At 35.8% G+C, this 15,380-nt stretch overlaps 1 protein-coding gene across 2 annotated transcripts in view; it reads left to right on the top strand.

The window, feature by feature from the left end:
- Positions 1-14,884, top strand: part of ANKRD10 (ankyrin repeat domain 10) — a 36,986-nt gene extending 22,102 nt beyond the window's left edge. Inside the window, exons 4-6 of one of the 2 annotated variants that reach the window (XM_085053007.1) lie at positions 6,607-6,842; positions 10,236-10,331; positions 13,211-14,884. In XM_085053007.1, coding sequence (XP_084909133.1) covers positions 6,607-6,842; positions 10,236-10,331; positions 13,211-13,695 — 817 coding nt within the window. In that variant the 3' untranslated portion in view covers positions 13,696-14,884. The remainder of the gene's footprint in view (positions 1-6,606; positions 6,843-10,235; positions 10,332-13,210) is intronic. The other variant, XM_085053014.1, reaches the window with a different exon arrangement.
- Positions 14,885-15,380: the final 496 nt, after the last annotated feature.

Raw genomic sequence — 15,380 nt, 5'->3', positions numbered from 1 at the left:
GATAATGGCTTACATATTGAATAATGTGCTACAGCACTTTATGTATGTTAATGTTCTTTTAATCTTAATGTTGCCTGCAAATATGTGATCCCTTATGATATAAGTTTCCTGTTTATGCACCATTGCCCGTTTAAATCAAACAGAAGATTCTGAAACTGTAAAAACTACACATGTCAATGTTTTACAGCTACGTAATTCGAATTGACTTGATTTTTTCAAGTAATCCTAGAAAGGGGGAGCATTCCATATAGAAACTGCTGAAACTGCCACAGGTGCTTCTCCGAAAACCTTACAGTTGTGGCATTGAATGTTCAGTATCGCTTCCTTTCTGCACACAAGGCATACTGTTGAGGTATTTGTTGCGGTGATTGGTTTTAATGCTAATCTAGGAATTCAGATATAGAATCTATAGATTTGCATGCTTTGCTTACCCTAATTTACAATTATCTACATTTTTATTTGTAAACTAACAATAGATAAGTTGAGATCAGTAATTTTTAACAGATATTTTACATTGATATACAAAAACTGTGGTTTATTTTCTTAGATTGTCGCATGGCATTAACAAAAACACAGTAAGCTGGAGGTGCTGTAATCACTATTTTGAATTAAACATTTAGGAGACTTTTTTTTACATATATGATTTTCAAAAAGATTGTTGACTTTTTGTAGCAGACGTTTGTTTTGTTTTTCAAGGTATGTGACATTATAAGTTGAAGATAGTGTATTTCAAAGATATTTCTATGTTAAAAACACGTAGAAATCTACTTGCTTTTTTCCCATCAATGTGTATGAAAAATTAACAACTAAAGCAACTTACAAGCAATTTTTTAAAGTAAATTCAAGAGCGTTTATAATTCAACATGAGAAGCACAAGTCTTTGTTTTCTTTCTACAGATCTTTTGAAGAGTAAATATTGTAAGTTACACTGAAGTAAATCTTCCTTGCACAAAGTTCATATTTAAACAATTCTAAATCTTGAGTTGTTTTCTTGTTGGTTTTTCTTACTTTGACTTAGCCATAGTGGAAGTGTCTTGAATATTTTTTAGAAGTTTGCCTCAAATTTTTTTGTTCCTTAAATAAACTTCTTAAATTAGATTGAATATTAAAAATTTCCTCCTAAATAAAGCTAAACTGAAGGCTAACTTTGTGTTTCTGTATACCAGTCCAGTTTGGCCAGATAACACACTTGTCTCTTGGTTTTGAGCAACAGTCAAATTACACTCACAGCCAACATTTTTGAGAAAGCATTTCAGAAGAAGGAAATTCCTAAACTTATGCTTCATCAGTGTCCTCTTTATAGCCACTTTAATTTGGTACCAGGACTCTCAAATGAACTAGGCATTTAGAATGCGAGTTCAGATGATGTCAACCAGAGGGGGAAAAATGGATACTAAAAAAAAGTCCTCTTCATGCCAAGATTAGTCAGTTTTGAAGACTGCCCATGGACATCACTTGATGGAAGAAGAAAAACATGTTATACGAATGTTGTTTTAAGCACTGTAGGTCTGTGAATAAATGTATATGCAAAAGTCAGAGCGTTACCTCAATATATCAAGTGTGCATTTTGAGTTTATTTATAAAACTACAGAACAATGCAAGTGGCATATGTCAAGAAACTTCAAGATCACCTACTCATCCATATTCAGACTTTCACCAGCTTTTCTCACGGATTTTTTTCGATTTAGAATAACTTTATAATATGAAAATATATCCTTCCTTACACTTGGCTTTCTTCTGTCACGTTGCAGTTAGCGTCTTATGCTTTTGTACTTAGAGGAAAACAAGATGGTTTTATTCCCAGCTCCGGGATTTTAGCCTACAAGAAGGCTGAGGGTAAATAATACCATACTTCATGATTTTAATTCTTTTCTGGTAATAAGAATTACATGGGAACAGTGAATAAACTCTGTAGCAAAAAAATGCTGCCAAGTGAAAGAACCTGAATAGGACTCAGTCATTTTTCAAACACTTGAATTGCCTTGGAGAGGATGCAAGGTATGTGTTTCCTAAACATGGAGTGAATTGATTTTTGGATGACTGCATTTAGCCCTGGGCAATGTTAAATAAGGAATTTTTCTCTTGTCAGTTCATGCCTTCATGTATGTTGCTGTCTGGAGCAGGTGCCAAAAAAGGAATGATATTTTCAGAGCTTTTGTTTTCAGTGCCCTTTCTTCAGGTTTTCCCCCTGTTCCTGTTGCTGGACTGACCTTAAGAATTGTCTTTAGTTTTTGACATTTTTTTAACTGAAGAGAGAAGGAATTAAGGTTTTGGAGCACCGCTGTCTGATTTGACAGTAGTTACTAGCCCAGACTTCAGAAAATTCTGCACCAAATCAATGAATACTGTTTAATAAAGGCTGATGAAACATAAAACTCACGTAACTTTTCATGACTTCTGATTTTCTTATTTATGTCTTCATTCCATCCTTCCCCACCTTCCTTGCTGCTGCCTTCTTCATAAGCAATTAATTTGAAAAATGCAATGTTTGTAACTTGCTTTTTGTCTATTTCAGTTAGAAGCCTAGCTTAGATACAAAGCGTGGAAAAAAAAACGAAGTTTGTCCTTAAGTTTAGTATCTTTGTTAGGAAACAAAAAGTTTTTTAGAAAACAACAAAAGAAACACCTATGAAACAAAATGTAAAACCTGCTAGAAATTTCTGTACTTTTACTTCTGAGTAGTGCAGTTGTAGAAATAGAGCTGTCATACTTGCTGCATGATTAGAAGTAACAAAAGGACAGTTTGCCTGAAGATTTAATACCAGTGTGTTCTAAGCTTCTTTGGGGCTTCCACTATTTCAAGGTGTTTAGGACAAAAGATCAAAGCTGGTACCAAAGGGATTTTTAACTTACTAAAAAAGTGGAGGATTGGTAGAAAAGAATTTTTTCAAGACACGTAACATTGTGGTAGTTCTGTCCATGTTCACCACTGGTTTACTCTTTTTTCCAGTGTTTTTCTTTCACAGCCCAGGTCTTGAAGTTACTTTTGGTTCTAATGTCCTTTACCAATCCTTTTTCTTTATGTCAGCAGCTATGATAAATTATGTACCTTTCAAGGGACACCTAATAACTGAAATAGCTGAAAATTTACTTGAATATAGCAATTATCTCTTGAGTTTTCTTTTTGTTCAGTTTTCTTTCATCTTTTAGCCATGCATTCTTGCTACACTTTTTAGCCAAATGAATCACATACTATTCCTCCTGCTTTTCACTTGATATTAGTGTTAGTTTACATATAATTGCTGTTCATAAGTGAAGCCTGACACAGGGATTGCACATAAGAGATTCAACTCCTCTTAATTCTTCTGTGTGGTTGGGACAGTGAACCATTTCTATTTTCATCCATATAATCTAGTCTGTCGACAGTAATGACATTTAAATTCTTAGCTCCCGAGGTAAGCTGAGGCAGCCACTTCATTGTCAGACATGGACAACATCTGAGGTAGAGCAGACACTGCAGGTTTATTATTAGATGTGTTCCCAGTCCCTTGTAATTACAGCTGTAACAGGGTGGTGCCACTCCAAATCCAGATTAACACTTTTAAAGAATGGTCTATTAGATATCCTAGCTTTTTAATTCATTCAAGTACTCCAGGGCTTCTGGAAGGACTCTATTACACTGTTTTTCTGTTACAGACTCAGAATCCTTACAGTAATGACTACATTTCTAAATAACTTTGAAAATACGTAAAACTATTCCAGTGTGGTAAAACTGATATTAAGAGCATTTTCTTTCCTATTTTGTTCCTATTTACATTAGCCTTTTTTTTTTTTTATTACTTGCATTTTGTTATGATAGGCTAATACAGCACAGCTACCTCTTGCTGCCTTTTGTGTTCCCATTGACAGATTTTTTCCTCCTTGAGCTAGAAAAATCAGTTGAAGAAGTAGGTATTTTTTTCTTTCCAGCCTATTTTTGAGAAAGTGACAAGTTTCCGCAAAGTTTGTCAGCTTTTGCTTTTCTCTTTCCTGTTAATACTGGAATGCAAGCCAGTTTAACAGAAATTTGAAAGTATATGAAAGTCCAAGAATAATCAAACTTTGATTAAAATCATGGACATTGGCAACTGGATATGGAAAAGATACTCAAATTAATGTTCCAACTGTAAATGAGCAGAGAGAAATTAACAATTATGTTATCTCCCATAACATTCATCCAAACAGTTTCTGGAGTCATCTAGAACCTATAATTTCCTTTTCTTTCATTGAACTTTTTCTTCTTTTTTTGTCATTACTGACTTGATAGGCTAAATTCAGATTCACATCTTTAAGAGAGGTGTTTCTAAACTCTCAGAAGCAAGAATGTTATATCCAATAGGCTTGAGTCCCTTGAAAACTTGTGCAATGCTTCCAGAATATTTCCGTAGAAAAGCACATCCTTGTCTACCTGTTAAGAGTAATTTGTTCAGGAAGAAGTAGGAATGGGACAGATCTTTGAATATCAAAGATCATTGCATTTTAAAATTTGGCAAGCTAGCTTTTATTTTGTCTCTAGGAAGTATAATTTTTCTTTCCCAGAGTTCGGTCGTGTAGCTTTACACACTTGGATCTTAGTTTATACATCTCCAAATGCCTCTGGTGTCTTATATTGACATTCCTTTGGAAAATGCTGACTTAACTGTCATCTCTTGCAGTCCATTTTTCAAAGCAGAGTTAGTGCTCAGTAGTATTTGCTAAGTAATTACTGAACTTCCATCCTTGAACTTCTATTAAATTAGGTGGCCATTCAATATCATACTGGTTTTGTCATTTTTATCTTTGCCTAACTTTATTTTGCGTTTGCTTAGATTTCTTTTACTGTTCTTTTGGGGCTCTCAAATTTAAAAAAGGTATTGGAGAATTGAGCTTTTATTTTTGACCAGAACAGATCTCTTAAAATTTATTTCCTAACCTGTAGTTTCATTGTTCTACATTCTTATGCTGCACAAGTAAGTCAGAACTTTAAAGGAGAATCAAATGTTGCTTAGCAGCAACTTCAACAGGTCATCTAGTTGAGCAGGGGAAAGGATTGACTGTAGAATTTCTGAAATCATAGGCCGCTCTTAAAATGAGGGGAAGAGATCCCTCTCAAGATTCAGCAACCTTTATACTCTGAAACTTTATCCTAATGCTAACTTTAATTATCCTTTGTTCGTGTTAATTCCATTTATATACTGCCTGCAGTGGATGCAGAGAACAGATTATTCACTGTGAAGCTCTCCTGTTAAGTATTTAAAAGTAATACCACCACCTCGAAGTTTAATTTCTTTTGGCTAACTAGGTTTTTCAGTCTTCTAAAGTCTTATTTTCTAGACCACTCTTGACTGCTATTCTGTGGATTTTCACTAGTAGTCCAAGTAAATAGTGACTTCGTGCAGTGTGGAATAAAATTAATTCTGGTTTGGGTTATGGGTTTTGTGATTCTGTAGTATTTTGGTTTGCCCATTTATGAAACTAGTCTTGCTGTAATAGTTTCTAAAAGTTTTTAGTCTCATTCTTACAGCAAGCAATTTACAATGAGCTAGGGAGCAAATCTGGGCTTTGTTCTTGGATTTCTTGTGAGCTGGATTGAATTGTTTTCTACTTCATATGAATTTCAACAGAATCAGGTCTATTAATCTTCTGAATTCTTACTCTGTTAGCATGTCTGTTTCTGGATTTTTTTAGTAATAGACTTGTTTAAACGATTGAAGCTAAGAAACAAAAGTTCCATTTTTCTGACTCGTTACATCTGTCTGGAAAAATACTAGCATCTTTTGCTTCACCATCTAGTTTTGTCATTTCTGACTCTCTTGTCTCCACTTTTATGCTCTTAGGAAGTTAGCCTAAATTTTGAAGCACAAGACATCCTGGATGTGGAAATGCATGTGATACAGCACTTTTTCAAATTAAACCTCTACATCTCCACATGTCCCCTCGATTTCATTCCTAACCTTGATGCATTAGAATATGCAAAATCCAGTGCCATTCTCTTGCACACAGAAAAGTCTTGGTTGAAATTAACTAAGCAAGTCCCAGTACTTATGATGTCACACACTTTGAAATGAGAAACAAACCAGAAACAAAAGTATAAGCAAAGCATAACTAAGTATAGCATCTTTGTCTATCTATCTTTTGCTATATATGTATATATTTTGTTGTTAGGAAGAATAGTGATGTTGTTGTTACTTTAGAAACTAGAATGCCATGGACAATTGCCAAGTCATGTTAAGTTTGTTTTGAGTATTTGATCTTTTGCTTGAGTTAAAGCAATAGATTGCAGAATAAACTGCAGAAGATGGTAAAATTCAACCCTTCAATTTGTCTGAAGTTTATGTAAAGATCAGCTACTTCAGACTATTTTAGAATAAAGCATTTTGAAGAGTTTAAATAGGAAGATGGTTTAAGGCACATAGTATATTGATTTATTTTAAAGTGTATTGTCTCCCAAATTTTGCTTGGAAGTGAGATATATGTGCAAAAAGTTAAGTTAGTTATAAAACTAAGATTGATAACTAATTTCTTAATGGAAAATTTGCTAAGTGTATGTTTTCTCTCATCACCAGCAGATAGATAGTCAGTAAGGGCAGCAGCAGCAGCCAGCTAACCTGATGAATGAGTGTAATCCAGTTTCTTTGTATTGTACAGCTTGAGAAATGCCAGTGGCCTGACAGCAGCAGACCTTGCACATACCCAGGGCTTCCAAGAATGTGCCCAGTTTCTCTTGAACCTCCAGAACTGTCACCTGAATCGTTTCTATAGCAATGGCACCTTAAATGGGGTTCATCAGAATGCAGGTCCCAATCCATTCAGTGGTGGGACAAGTCGAAAGAGATCCTTTGAAGATACGGAGTCTGCTGGAGTAAAGAAGGCTAGAACAGAAGGTGAGACCCCAGAGGTAAAAGGGATGGGTTGATACTGTTGCTGAGAAAGGAAAATAAACATTTTAAAGCCTTTTGGAGTGGATGTTGAGTATTATTGACAAATTCGCTCACATATCTAAATTACATATTAATACATGAAGCAGATTAATACAATTACTACATGCTGCAAAATCCGAGTTCTCCCTATCATCATCTTGGCATATTCAGAAATTTCTATTTCCAGAGAGTGTTAAAGCTGCATGATGCCAAGAATAATTATGTAGAGGAGTAGGAGCTGAAATTAGCTTCTACTTCCTCAGTTTCTTCAGCTTCAGGAGAGCCCAATAATGTTCCATTGATTCACAGAGATGCCCGGATGTTCTAATGGTAATTTTCCATTCAGGGATTAATTCACAGTTCAGAAACTGCTAGGTAAGGTGGATGGAAGAACTTGAATGCAAAATGATATCTTAAATCAAGAGGGATTATGTCTGTAAGTTAACATACCTTAAATTTCCAGGATTGTTTTCCAAGGGGAACTGCTATCTGACAGAAAGGCTTAAGACTAGAGTGAACCTTAAAGGTTTCCTGTCCAGCCTTGTGCATTTAGGATACAGCTTCTTTGCCATCAATGATAGAATAGTACAATGTAAAGATGCTTTTTGGTAGTTCTATGTAGAAATCTTTTTTTTATATCTTAGAAGCACCTTGAGTAACATGATTAAGGAGAATTGTCTTCATCCCTTCTATTGGTCGTCCCGCTAAATTCTTACTAAAACCGGGGAGTAATTCTGCACTCAAACCTCCTTTTTCCTGATAATGCTGAAAGATGCTTTTCTTTAGTGTCAGGAAAGGGACTTCATAGGTTTTCACTGAAGACTCTTTGTTCAGTTAAAGTTGATGTTCTAACATCTGTGACTTTGAGTAAACCAGATAGAAGGGGCTCCAACAGTGCTTAATTCCAGGTAGCAAGGGGGGAACTGAGACCTAAACCATGTTTCTAAATACGGCATGGTTGACATACATCAATATTGACACTAGTATTTGTTCAGTGCTTACTATCCGGACACCACCTATACCAGGATCAGACACCTTAACTGGGTAATCTGTTGCCAGTCATAAACTGGATATGTTGCTTCATGTGTCTGGTCTAAAGGATAAATTTCATTATGAATAAGGGTTCCTGTGCAATTAAATACAAGATTTCAGGAATAAGTATTTCCTAAGTTTCTCCATAAAATAAAAAAACTAGCCCAGTATACAAGTGCCCATAACAGCTACAGAAAGAGTTTTCAGTCCATTGATACACTACCAGGAGGCACTGCTTGAAGTCAGACTAATTTATCTTGCATTTTGAAGAGCTGCTCCATCTGAATGTTCCTAAGCAGCTGTTTCTTTCAGTTTCAGAATATGCTCCAAGCTAGTCCATAGGCAGCATTTCCCCACAAGCTGCGGCAGTGGCACTGGGCTAGCTACATGTTCTCTCTTTTGCCATGAAGCAGTAACATCTGCATTACCTTTCGCTGTATGTAGTTGGTCCAGTACATAAGTTATATTGAGCAAAGAAACAGACAATGCTTGAAATGAACGTGTTCTCCTAAGTAATTACAGAAATGTTAGAAAAGCAATCAAAGTAGGTCATTTTTGCAGTTGTTACCAATATGACTTTTTAAGACCTTCAAAAAAAAATGCAAAAGCTTTGCTGCTTTTGCTTGAAGGTTTTTGGAGTAACTAAGAGACACATCCCAGCTGTGGAAGCTGCAGTTTCTAATCTGATGTGCTTGCCCTCAAAGACATCAGCATCAGTAATAACTATTGCATCGATGTAAAAAGCCTGTTGCGCTGAGAGTGAGTCACTGTTCCTGAGGCATTTTGGTAAACAACAGAGCTGAGTAATAAGGAGTTATCAGTACATCTTTGTGCTTAGCTGGCCTTTTTACAGAACAAGCCCAATTTTGTGTTAATTTTAAACCATTACTGGAACCACACTGGTATGTTGTCCTTTAAAGACTATTTGCATAGGAGATTCCAGATGTTCCAAAAGTGAAGACAACCTGTATTTGCAGGGAAGAGTGAGGTTTTGATGGCCATACCCCAAATCAGAAAAATCACTGCTTTGAAAAAACTACTTGTGGCAACATAGGTCCCTTACAATAACTTTTAAGTGCTAGAGTTGAATGCTAAATTGCCCTAGAATAACCAAACTGGGTAATGGATGGGCATTACTTGTAATTTTTTATATGCATGCAGGTGTATCTGCTAACAAGTGCATAGTATTAAAAAAAGCCTTTAAGCTTCAAAATTAGGCTATACTCATACATGATACACTGTGGTAGAAACTAATCAAGTGTAATTAACAGAAGTAAATTGGTGGCCGCTTTCAGAATATATGCCAGATAGTTTTTAATTTTGACTTAAAAACATAAACTGGATTTTATGTCTATCTTTCTGAAATGAATTTCAGAAATTTCATTCTGCTTCCTGGGTAGGTCAGCAGAGGGTGGTGCACAGGTTCAAAGGTGATGATGATGATTATGATGCACACTGGGCCAGCTGGTCACATGGCTGTGTTTGTGTCAGTCCTAATCCTGGCCCCTCTAGCCCAGCCCTCAGCAGGTTGACTTGTGCTCTGTGCTGGGTGTTCTGTGTGAGGTGTGATGGAGGACATTCTTGGAATTACACTCTGGAGCTGGCCAGCATGAAACTGCACTTTCATATACCTCTAGGTAGCTAAAAAAAATCTTCCCTGTCCTGGTTTAGGGTAGGTGAAGCCTGCTGATCCAAGGGCCCTGATGTAATTTAAGCCCTCAATGATCTCTTTGGCCCTGGAACACTTCAGCTATTGGTTGAGGTTCTTTAAAAATGAGTACTTTTATGAAAATTTTGGTTGTGCTCAAGGTAATGGAAGCTGAATTGCAGTCTGTCAAAGCAGTCATTTATAACATGAGTGTGTGCAGTCTGTGTAGAGAAGTGTGTTAATGTTAGTGTGAGAGCAGGGCAGGGCCTGCTGGAACAGTGCTCTGGGTGATAGATACAAGAATAGTGAAGTCAAGCCCATCTTGCTTATGAAAGGATTCCCTGGAGCAGTCTGGTTTGGATAAGGGTGGGTTACTGGGACCTTGGGAGTGAAAAAGGGAGCAGTCTAGACTGACAGTAGGCAAAGGAATTTTGCTGTAAATTCCTTTGTCATCAGCTGTAAAGCCTAAATATTAGTAACTTAAATTTCTCTTTGTTCTCCCTGTTTGTACATTAGACTAGTAACGTTGATACATAGACCTATTACCAGGTCTAATAGGTACCCTGGTAATTCTCTGTTTTGCTTTGTGTTGATTTAATCAATCCAAGTACTCATCTTTTTGTTGGCTGGGTTTTCAAGTGGGCACTAATGACTAAATACAGCTCTCTTTTTGTCAGCTTACAGCTTTGATGGCTTAATACCAATGCTGAATGGACGAGTTGAGGATGATGCTGACAACATGCACGTTGACAGAGAGTTTGCTGTTGTATCAGGTGGGAGTGGACAGTTTCCTGTTAACTACAACAACATTCAAATGGTTGAAGACACCAAACAACAGGAGAGTACTTCTGTTGGACCAAAAGAAATTGAAATATACACTGTTTCTGCAATGCAAACTCCTTGTCGTTGCAAGAATCAATATGCATTTTATTTTTAATTTAAGTATAAAACCTAGTCCTTTATTTTTGCACATTGTTGTCTGGAGTCTTGAAAACTATTGTATTGCTGTAACACCCATTATATTGGGGGTTTAGTAAGTATCGAAAATTAGCTGTTTCACGCAATGTATTGTAATGGTGAAAGAGAAGGTTTATTAATCATTTCTTTATTAGTCATTCAGGTAAACAGGAGTCCACAATGGCTGTTTCACTTTTAACCTGAGGCTTGTATGACGTTGTGCCTTGCTTCTAGTTGCTATAATTTTGGGTTAAAGGAAATTCAGAAATAAGTTAAATTATTCATTTTAATTTGATTGAGTAGATAATAAGACTTGATAGGGAAACATATCTAGCTTTGAAAATAACATGTTGTGACAAAACTATATTCAAAATAGTGCAACAAATACTATAGAGAATAGTCTAGATATCCACCCTGTGTTCAGAATTTGTTCAGACACAATGACATACGTGCAGGATCCTCTTACGGGGCTTTTTTATGTAAATAGAGGACTGGACAACACAGTTTTAATCCACTATTTGGAACTAACGTACCTTGGAAAACAGATTTTGTGTTTTGTACCAATCATCATGGAACAGTCAAAATGTTACTAGGATTAGTCAATATTAATGCTCTAAGTTTTTTAACAGCTGCTTAATCAAGATGCTTTTGGTAACCCCAGGATGTGTATAGAGTTTAATTAAACTGTCTTGGGTCAGCTTTTTTTGCACTTTGTAGGTTAAGACATGGAGTTACTACAATAGTGCATTATTACATTCAGAAATTAATTTCCTATTTATCAATTTTTTCTGCCATAAATTTGTTTGTGCTTTATACCACAGGTCTGATTCAACAAAAGGAATGATAATTAATAGATATTTTAATATATTAGGAATATATATACATATATATAATCAATACTTTAAAAGTAGACTATGATATTTTCCAGTGATAATTACTAAGTGTTCTTATTTATGGAAAAATTATTTTCATTCATAAATATACTGTTATTACTCTATTACTATAGGTGCTCATTTTTAACCAATAATAATGTTCTATAATTATCACTAGAACTATTCATTACCTACTTTTGCATATTAACTAATAGAAGTGCCAGTTTTATTAAATTTGATTTGGCAAAACCAGCCTATAATGGTTTATTTTTAAACAGTTAAAATTCTGCACTTTTCAGTTAATAAACACTATATGAAACTTCTTCTGTGCGTTTTCATCACTGAAATACTAACTTTGATGTCTTGATGGGTTTGTGGGGTTTTTTTTTTCCACTTTTAATAAGAATTCATGATTAGTGAGTTCGGCTGATGTGGTTATTAACTGATGTAGGGACTAAACAGGAGACTCCAGTTAGTACATCTGGGAGTTACAAATGGAACACATTTCTTGTGTTACCTATCAGTGTCTGTGACGTATCAGTGTTGTAATTCATATTTCAAATAATAGCCATGCTAAAGACTGATAGAGAACGAAAACTCCAGATTCTTCCTTGTCAGACAGTGGTACTCATTATGTGTCACTTAAATGGGAGTCCAGTGTTTCGCAAATGTGGGAAGCTGCCAACAGACTGAATTAACTGAATCAATTTGCATACACGCAGTAAATGCAATCCTGTTTTGCACATGGGTTTATGCGTTCGTGGAGACATAAACATATGTGCATCTATCCAGGGATAATCACAGAATGTAAAAATCTTCAAATGTCACCACATAGCTCTGTAGTTGCTATGTTTGCCTTGCTCATCTTTACCAATATAGACATGAATTATATTTTTAAGGCAGAATATATCATGCATTTTTTGTGCTAGTACTTTTGAGTACCACTGCAAAAACATGCATTTCAGAAAAACTGATGAAATCTGTTCATGGAAACAAAACCTGTTGTACTAATTGCTAACTTCAAAGGGGAAAATGTTTCAAAACAGTTGTCAGTGATTTTTGCATGCAATTTTTTAGAATTTTGTTTCCTACTACTATTATTTTTTAGTCTTCTGTGCACTCTGCTGTTGCTATTGTATGGCATTTTGCACGTGGATTGTACACATGCCATTATAAACATAGCATTAAATGCAAACCTGCCCAGTATGTTATCTAGCAAGCTGCTAGGTATACTGAAGCACTTTCTGAATAAAGGAACTTGGAAACATTTTATATTAGCACCCCAATATAACCTTTATTTTAGTTACTTCAGTGCATACTTTACTGTGAGAGTTACAACTAAGAAAAAATTAAAAAGCCACCGTTAAATTACAACTGAAAAATTAAAAAAACAACTCTTCACCCTCTCACAGATACTCAGTTCTTGTATGTAAATAATCTTCCATCTCAAGAGGGCATTACAGTTAAGGTGGAAAGATGCTTTTTATTCCACCCTTGAAAACACTGTCCAGAATGTTACCTGCTGCACTTATTTCATACAATTAAATGAAAAAAAAAAAAAAATCTGAGAAGTTCACATTGTCTTTGCAAAGATTGATATAGGCATATTTTCGAAACAAATGTAGATAGATAGTTGCATTTTCAACATAAGAATCTGTGCTACAAACTTACTGGTCAGCTCTCATTACTTGGAACTTCCTACATTGTTCTAAAGAAAGGATAGATTTATTTTCAAAGCTGTGTATGGAAACATTTTTTAAATAAGTGAAGTATAGTGGAGACATTTTGATGTATTTCGATTTGATCTTAATTGTTGGTGACAGGTGTATTTCTTAATGCAGATATGAATAACAGTAGCTCCATATTGAATGCACTGACAAATGGATGTGCCATCAATGGACATTTGGATTTCACCGCCGCACAACAGCTCAGTGGGATGGATGCCAGGCGTGAGGAGTGCTTAGCATTAACACCTAACGGAGTAATTCCTGGAGTCACTTCTCCCAGTAGGCATCGAATTCATGCCAGTAACGGCACCGAGGAACCGGAAAAAGCCATGAGTAATTCCACTGATATGTGTGGATCTCTCCACCTGAACGGAAGCCCGAGTAGCTGTGTTTCTAACAGGCCCTCGTGGGTGGAAGACCCTGGAGATACATTGCACTATGGACACTATCATGGTTTTGGGGATACTGCTGAAAGCATCCCCGAACTCAGTAGTGTTGTTGAGCATTCCAATTCTGTCAAGGTCGAACAGAGATATGACAATACTGTCCTAGGCACAATGTATTTGTACCACGGTTCTTAGATGAATGACCTTTATATCAAACACATATTGAAATTGCTACCAAATGAAACTGGGGAGACAGAATCCCCGCATAGCATTAAATTTGGAGATTGCAACTTGTTGCTATTTTTACACTTTGTTTATATGAGAAGTAAACCTTTAATTTGACGGCCTTATACAATAGTTGTAGTTTGTTGCATGTATGGGGCTTATTTAGTGATAAAATAGGTGCTGTCATGATGGAATGTTTATTGTTTTCATTTTTTTATTATGGAATGTTCTGGTTTTGTATTTTTTTCTAAGCTTGTGAACACTATCTTTCCCTTTTTAGAGCTGTTTTCCCTTTTATTAAAACGATGTTTAACTGAATTTTGTGAAGAAATTGTTACGTATGTGCATCCCTTAGAGGTAATGATTTTTCTTTTCCGTATCTTCTGCTGAAGCTATGGTAGCAATATCAATGCCAGCTCTCACTATGCAAGGTTGAAAGTGGCAATCTTCTGGAGCTTCTCTGACTTTATGGTTTGTACATTTGCTTGGTATAATTAGATGTTCATCTTTAAATTTTTTGAAGAAGTTGTTTAAAAATGCAGAGACAAATTTGGAAGAAGTTGCTGTTTCACTTTCTGTAGCGTAGAAGTGCTTTTTATTGTTGCTGGGCTCTTTGCATTACAGAGTGGGAAAGTGGGCTGCGTTTGTTCAGTTGCAGTTGGGTGTGCCTCAGGTTAGCTCTGTGGTGGGTTTCTTTGGCTTCTCTCCTTTATATGTGTGCTTGATATTTTACCATAGCTCACAGACTGGAGGCATGTTGGCACTGTTCTGCTTCGTACGCAGTTTAAAATTGCTGTTACTCGTTATAGAATTTGCCAAGTCAAAATATTTGAGTTTGACTGTCTTGGATATACATTTATTGTCTTTTTTTTAACATATGCTTTGCAAATGTAATGTTGTGTACTCTTCGGGCTATGCTCACGGAAAATACATTGTATTTAATGCTTAATACACAAATCAAAATTCATATAAGTGCACTATATGAGCACTGATATTATAAGTTGCTGCTTGTGTTGTAAGTGAAGAGTGGGGACGAATATGGTAAATGAGATAAGCCCTCTGAATTGTGTTGATTTTTTTGTTCTTGTTTTGTTCAAAAAGGGACCTTTACGATTTGGATTTAAAAAAAAATAAAGAAACATATAACATTGTATCTGAATATTTTGTGTAGATGTTATTATTTTAGTGTAAAGTTGAGAAAGCCTTAAATAGTTTGTAACTTACAATTCTCATAATCTTTCTCAGTGCTGCTGTGGAATTTCTTCATTTTTTCAGTGTATGAAAGAGAATGGGAACAGCCCAATAGGTTGTCCTTCATTGAATTACAGAAACACAAGCTGGATATTTGGTGTATGATGGTTGTATCAGCCTTCAGCTGAAAAAATACTGGGTTAAAATATTGCCTGTCTGTAAATTAAAAAAAAAATCTAATTACAGTCTCATTCAGACATGCTGCTGACTGCAGAGAAGTCAGTGTTTGAAATAGCATTTACACTCTGTGTGATTCACTACACATGAGATGCTCACAGTGTATTGGAAATTGACCAATTCTTTTGCAGATCGTTGGCCAAACCAGCAAAACTCCTAAGTGCCCACCTGACATGAGCTGCTCTGGCATGCACGTTACCCACTTGCTTGTGCTTGGGCAACTGCAG

Source organism: Lichenostomus cassidix, chromosome 1 (genome assembly GCF_008360975.1).
Source record: "Lichenostomus cassidix isolate B80296 chromosome 1, HeHo_3.0, whole genome shotgun sequence".
Taxonomy (NCBI): domain Eukaryota; kingdom Metazoa; phylum Chordata; class Aves; order Passeriformes; family Meliphagidae; genus Lichenostomus; species Lichenostomus cassidix.
The sequence above is the reverse complement of the archived record's forward strand: the minus strand, read 5'-3'. Positions and strand labels throughout refer to the sequence as shown.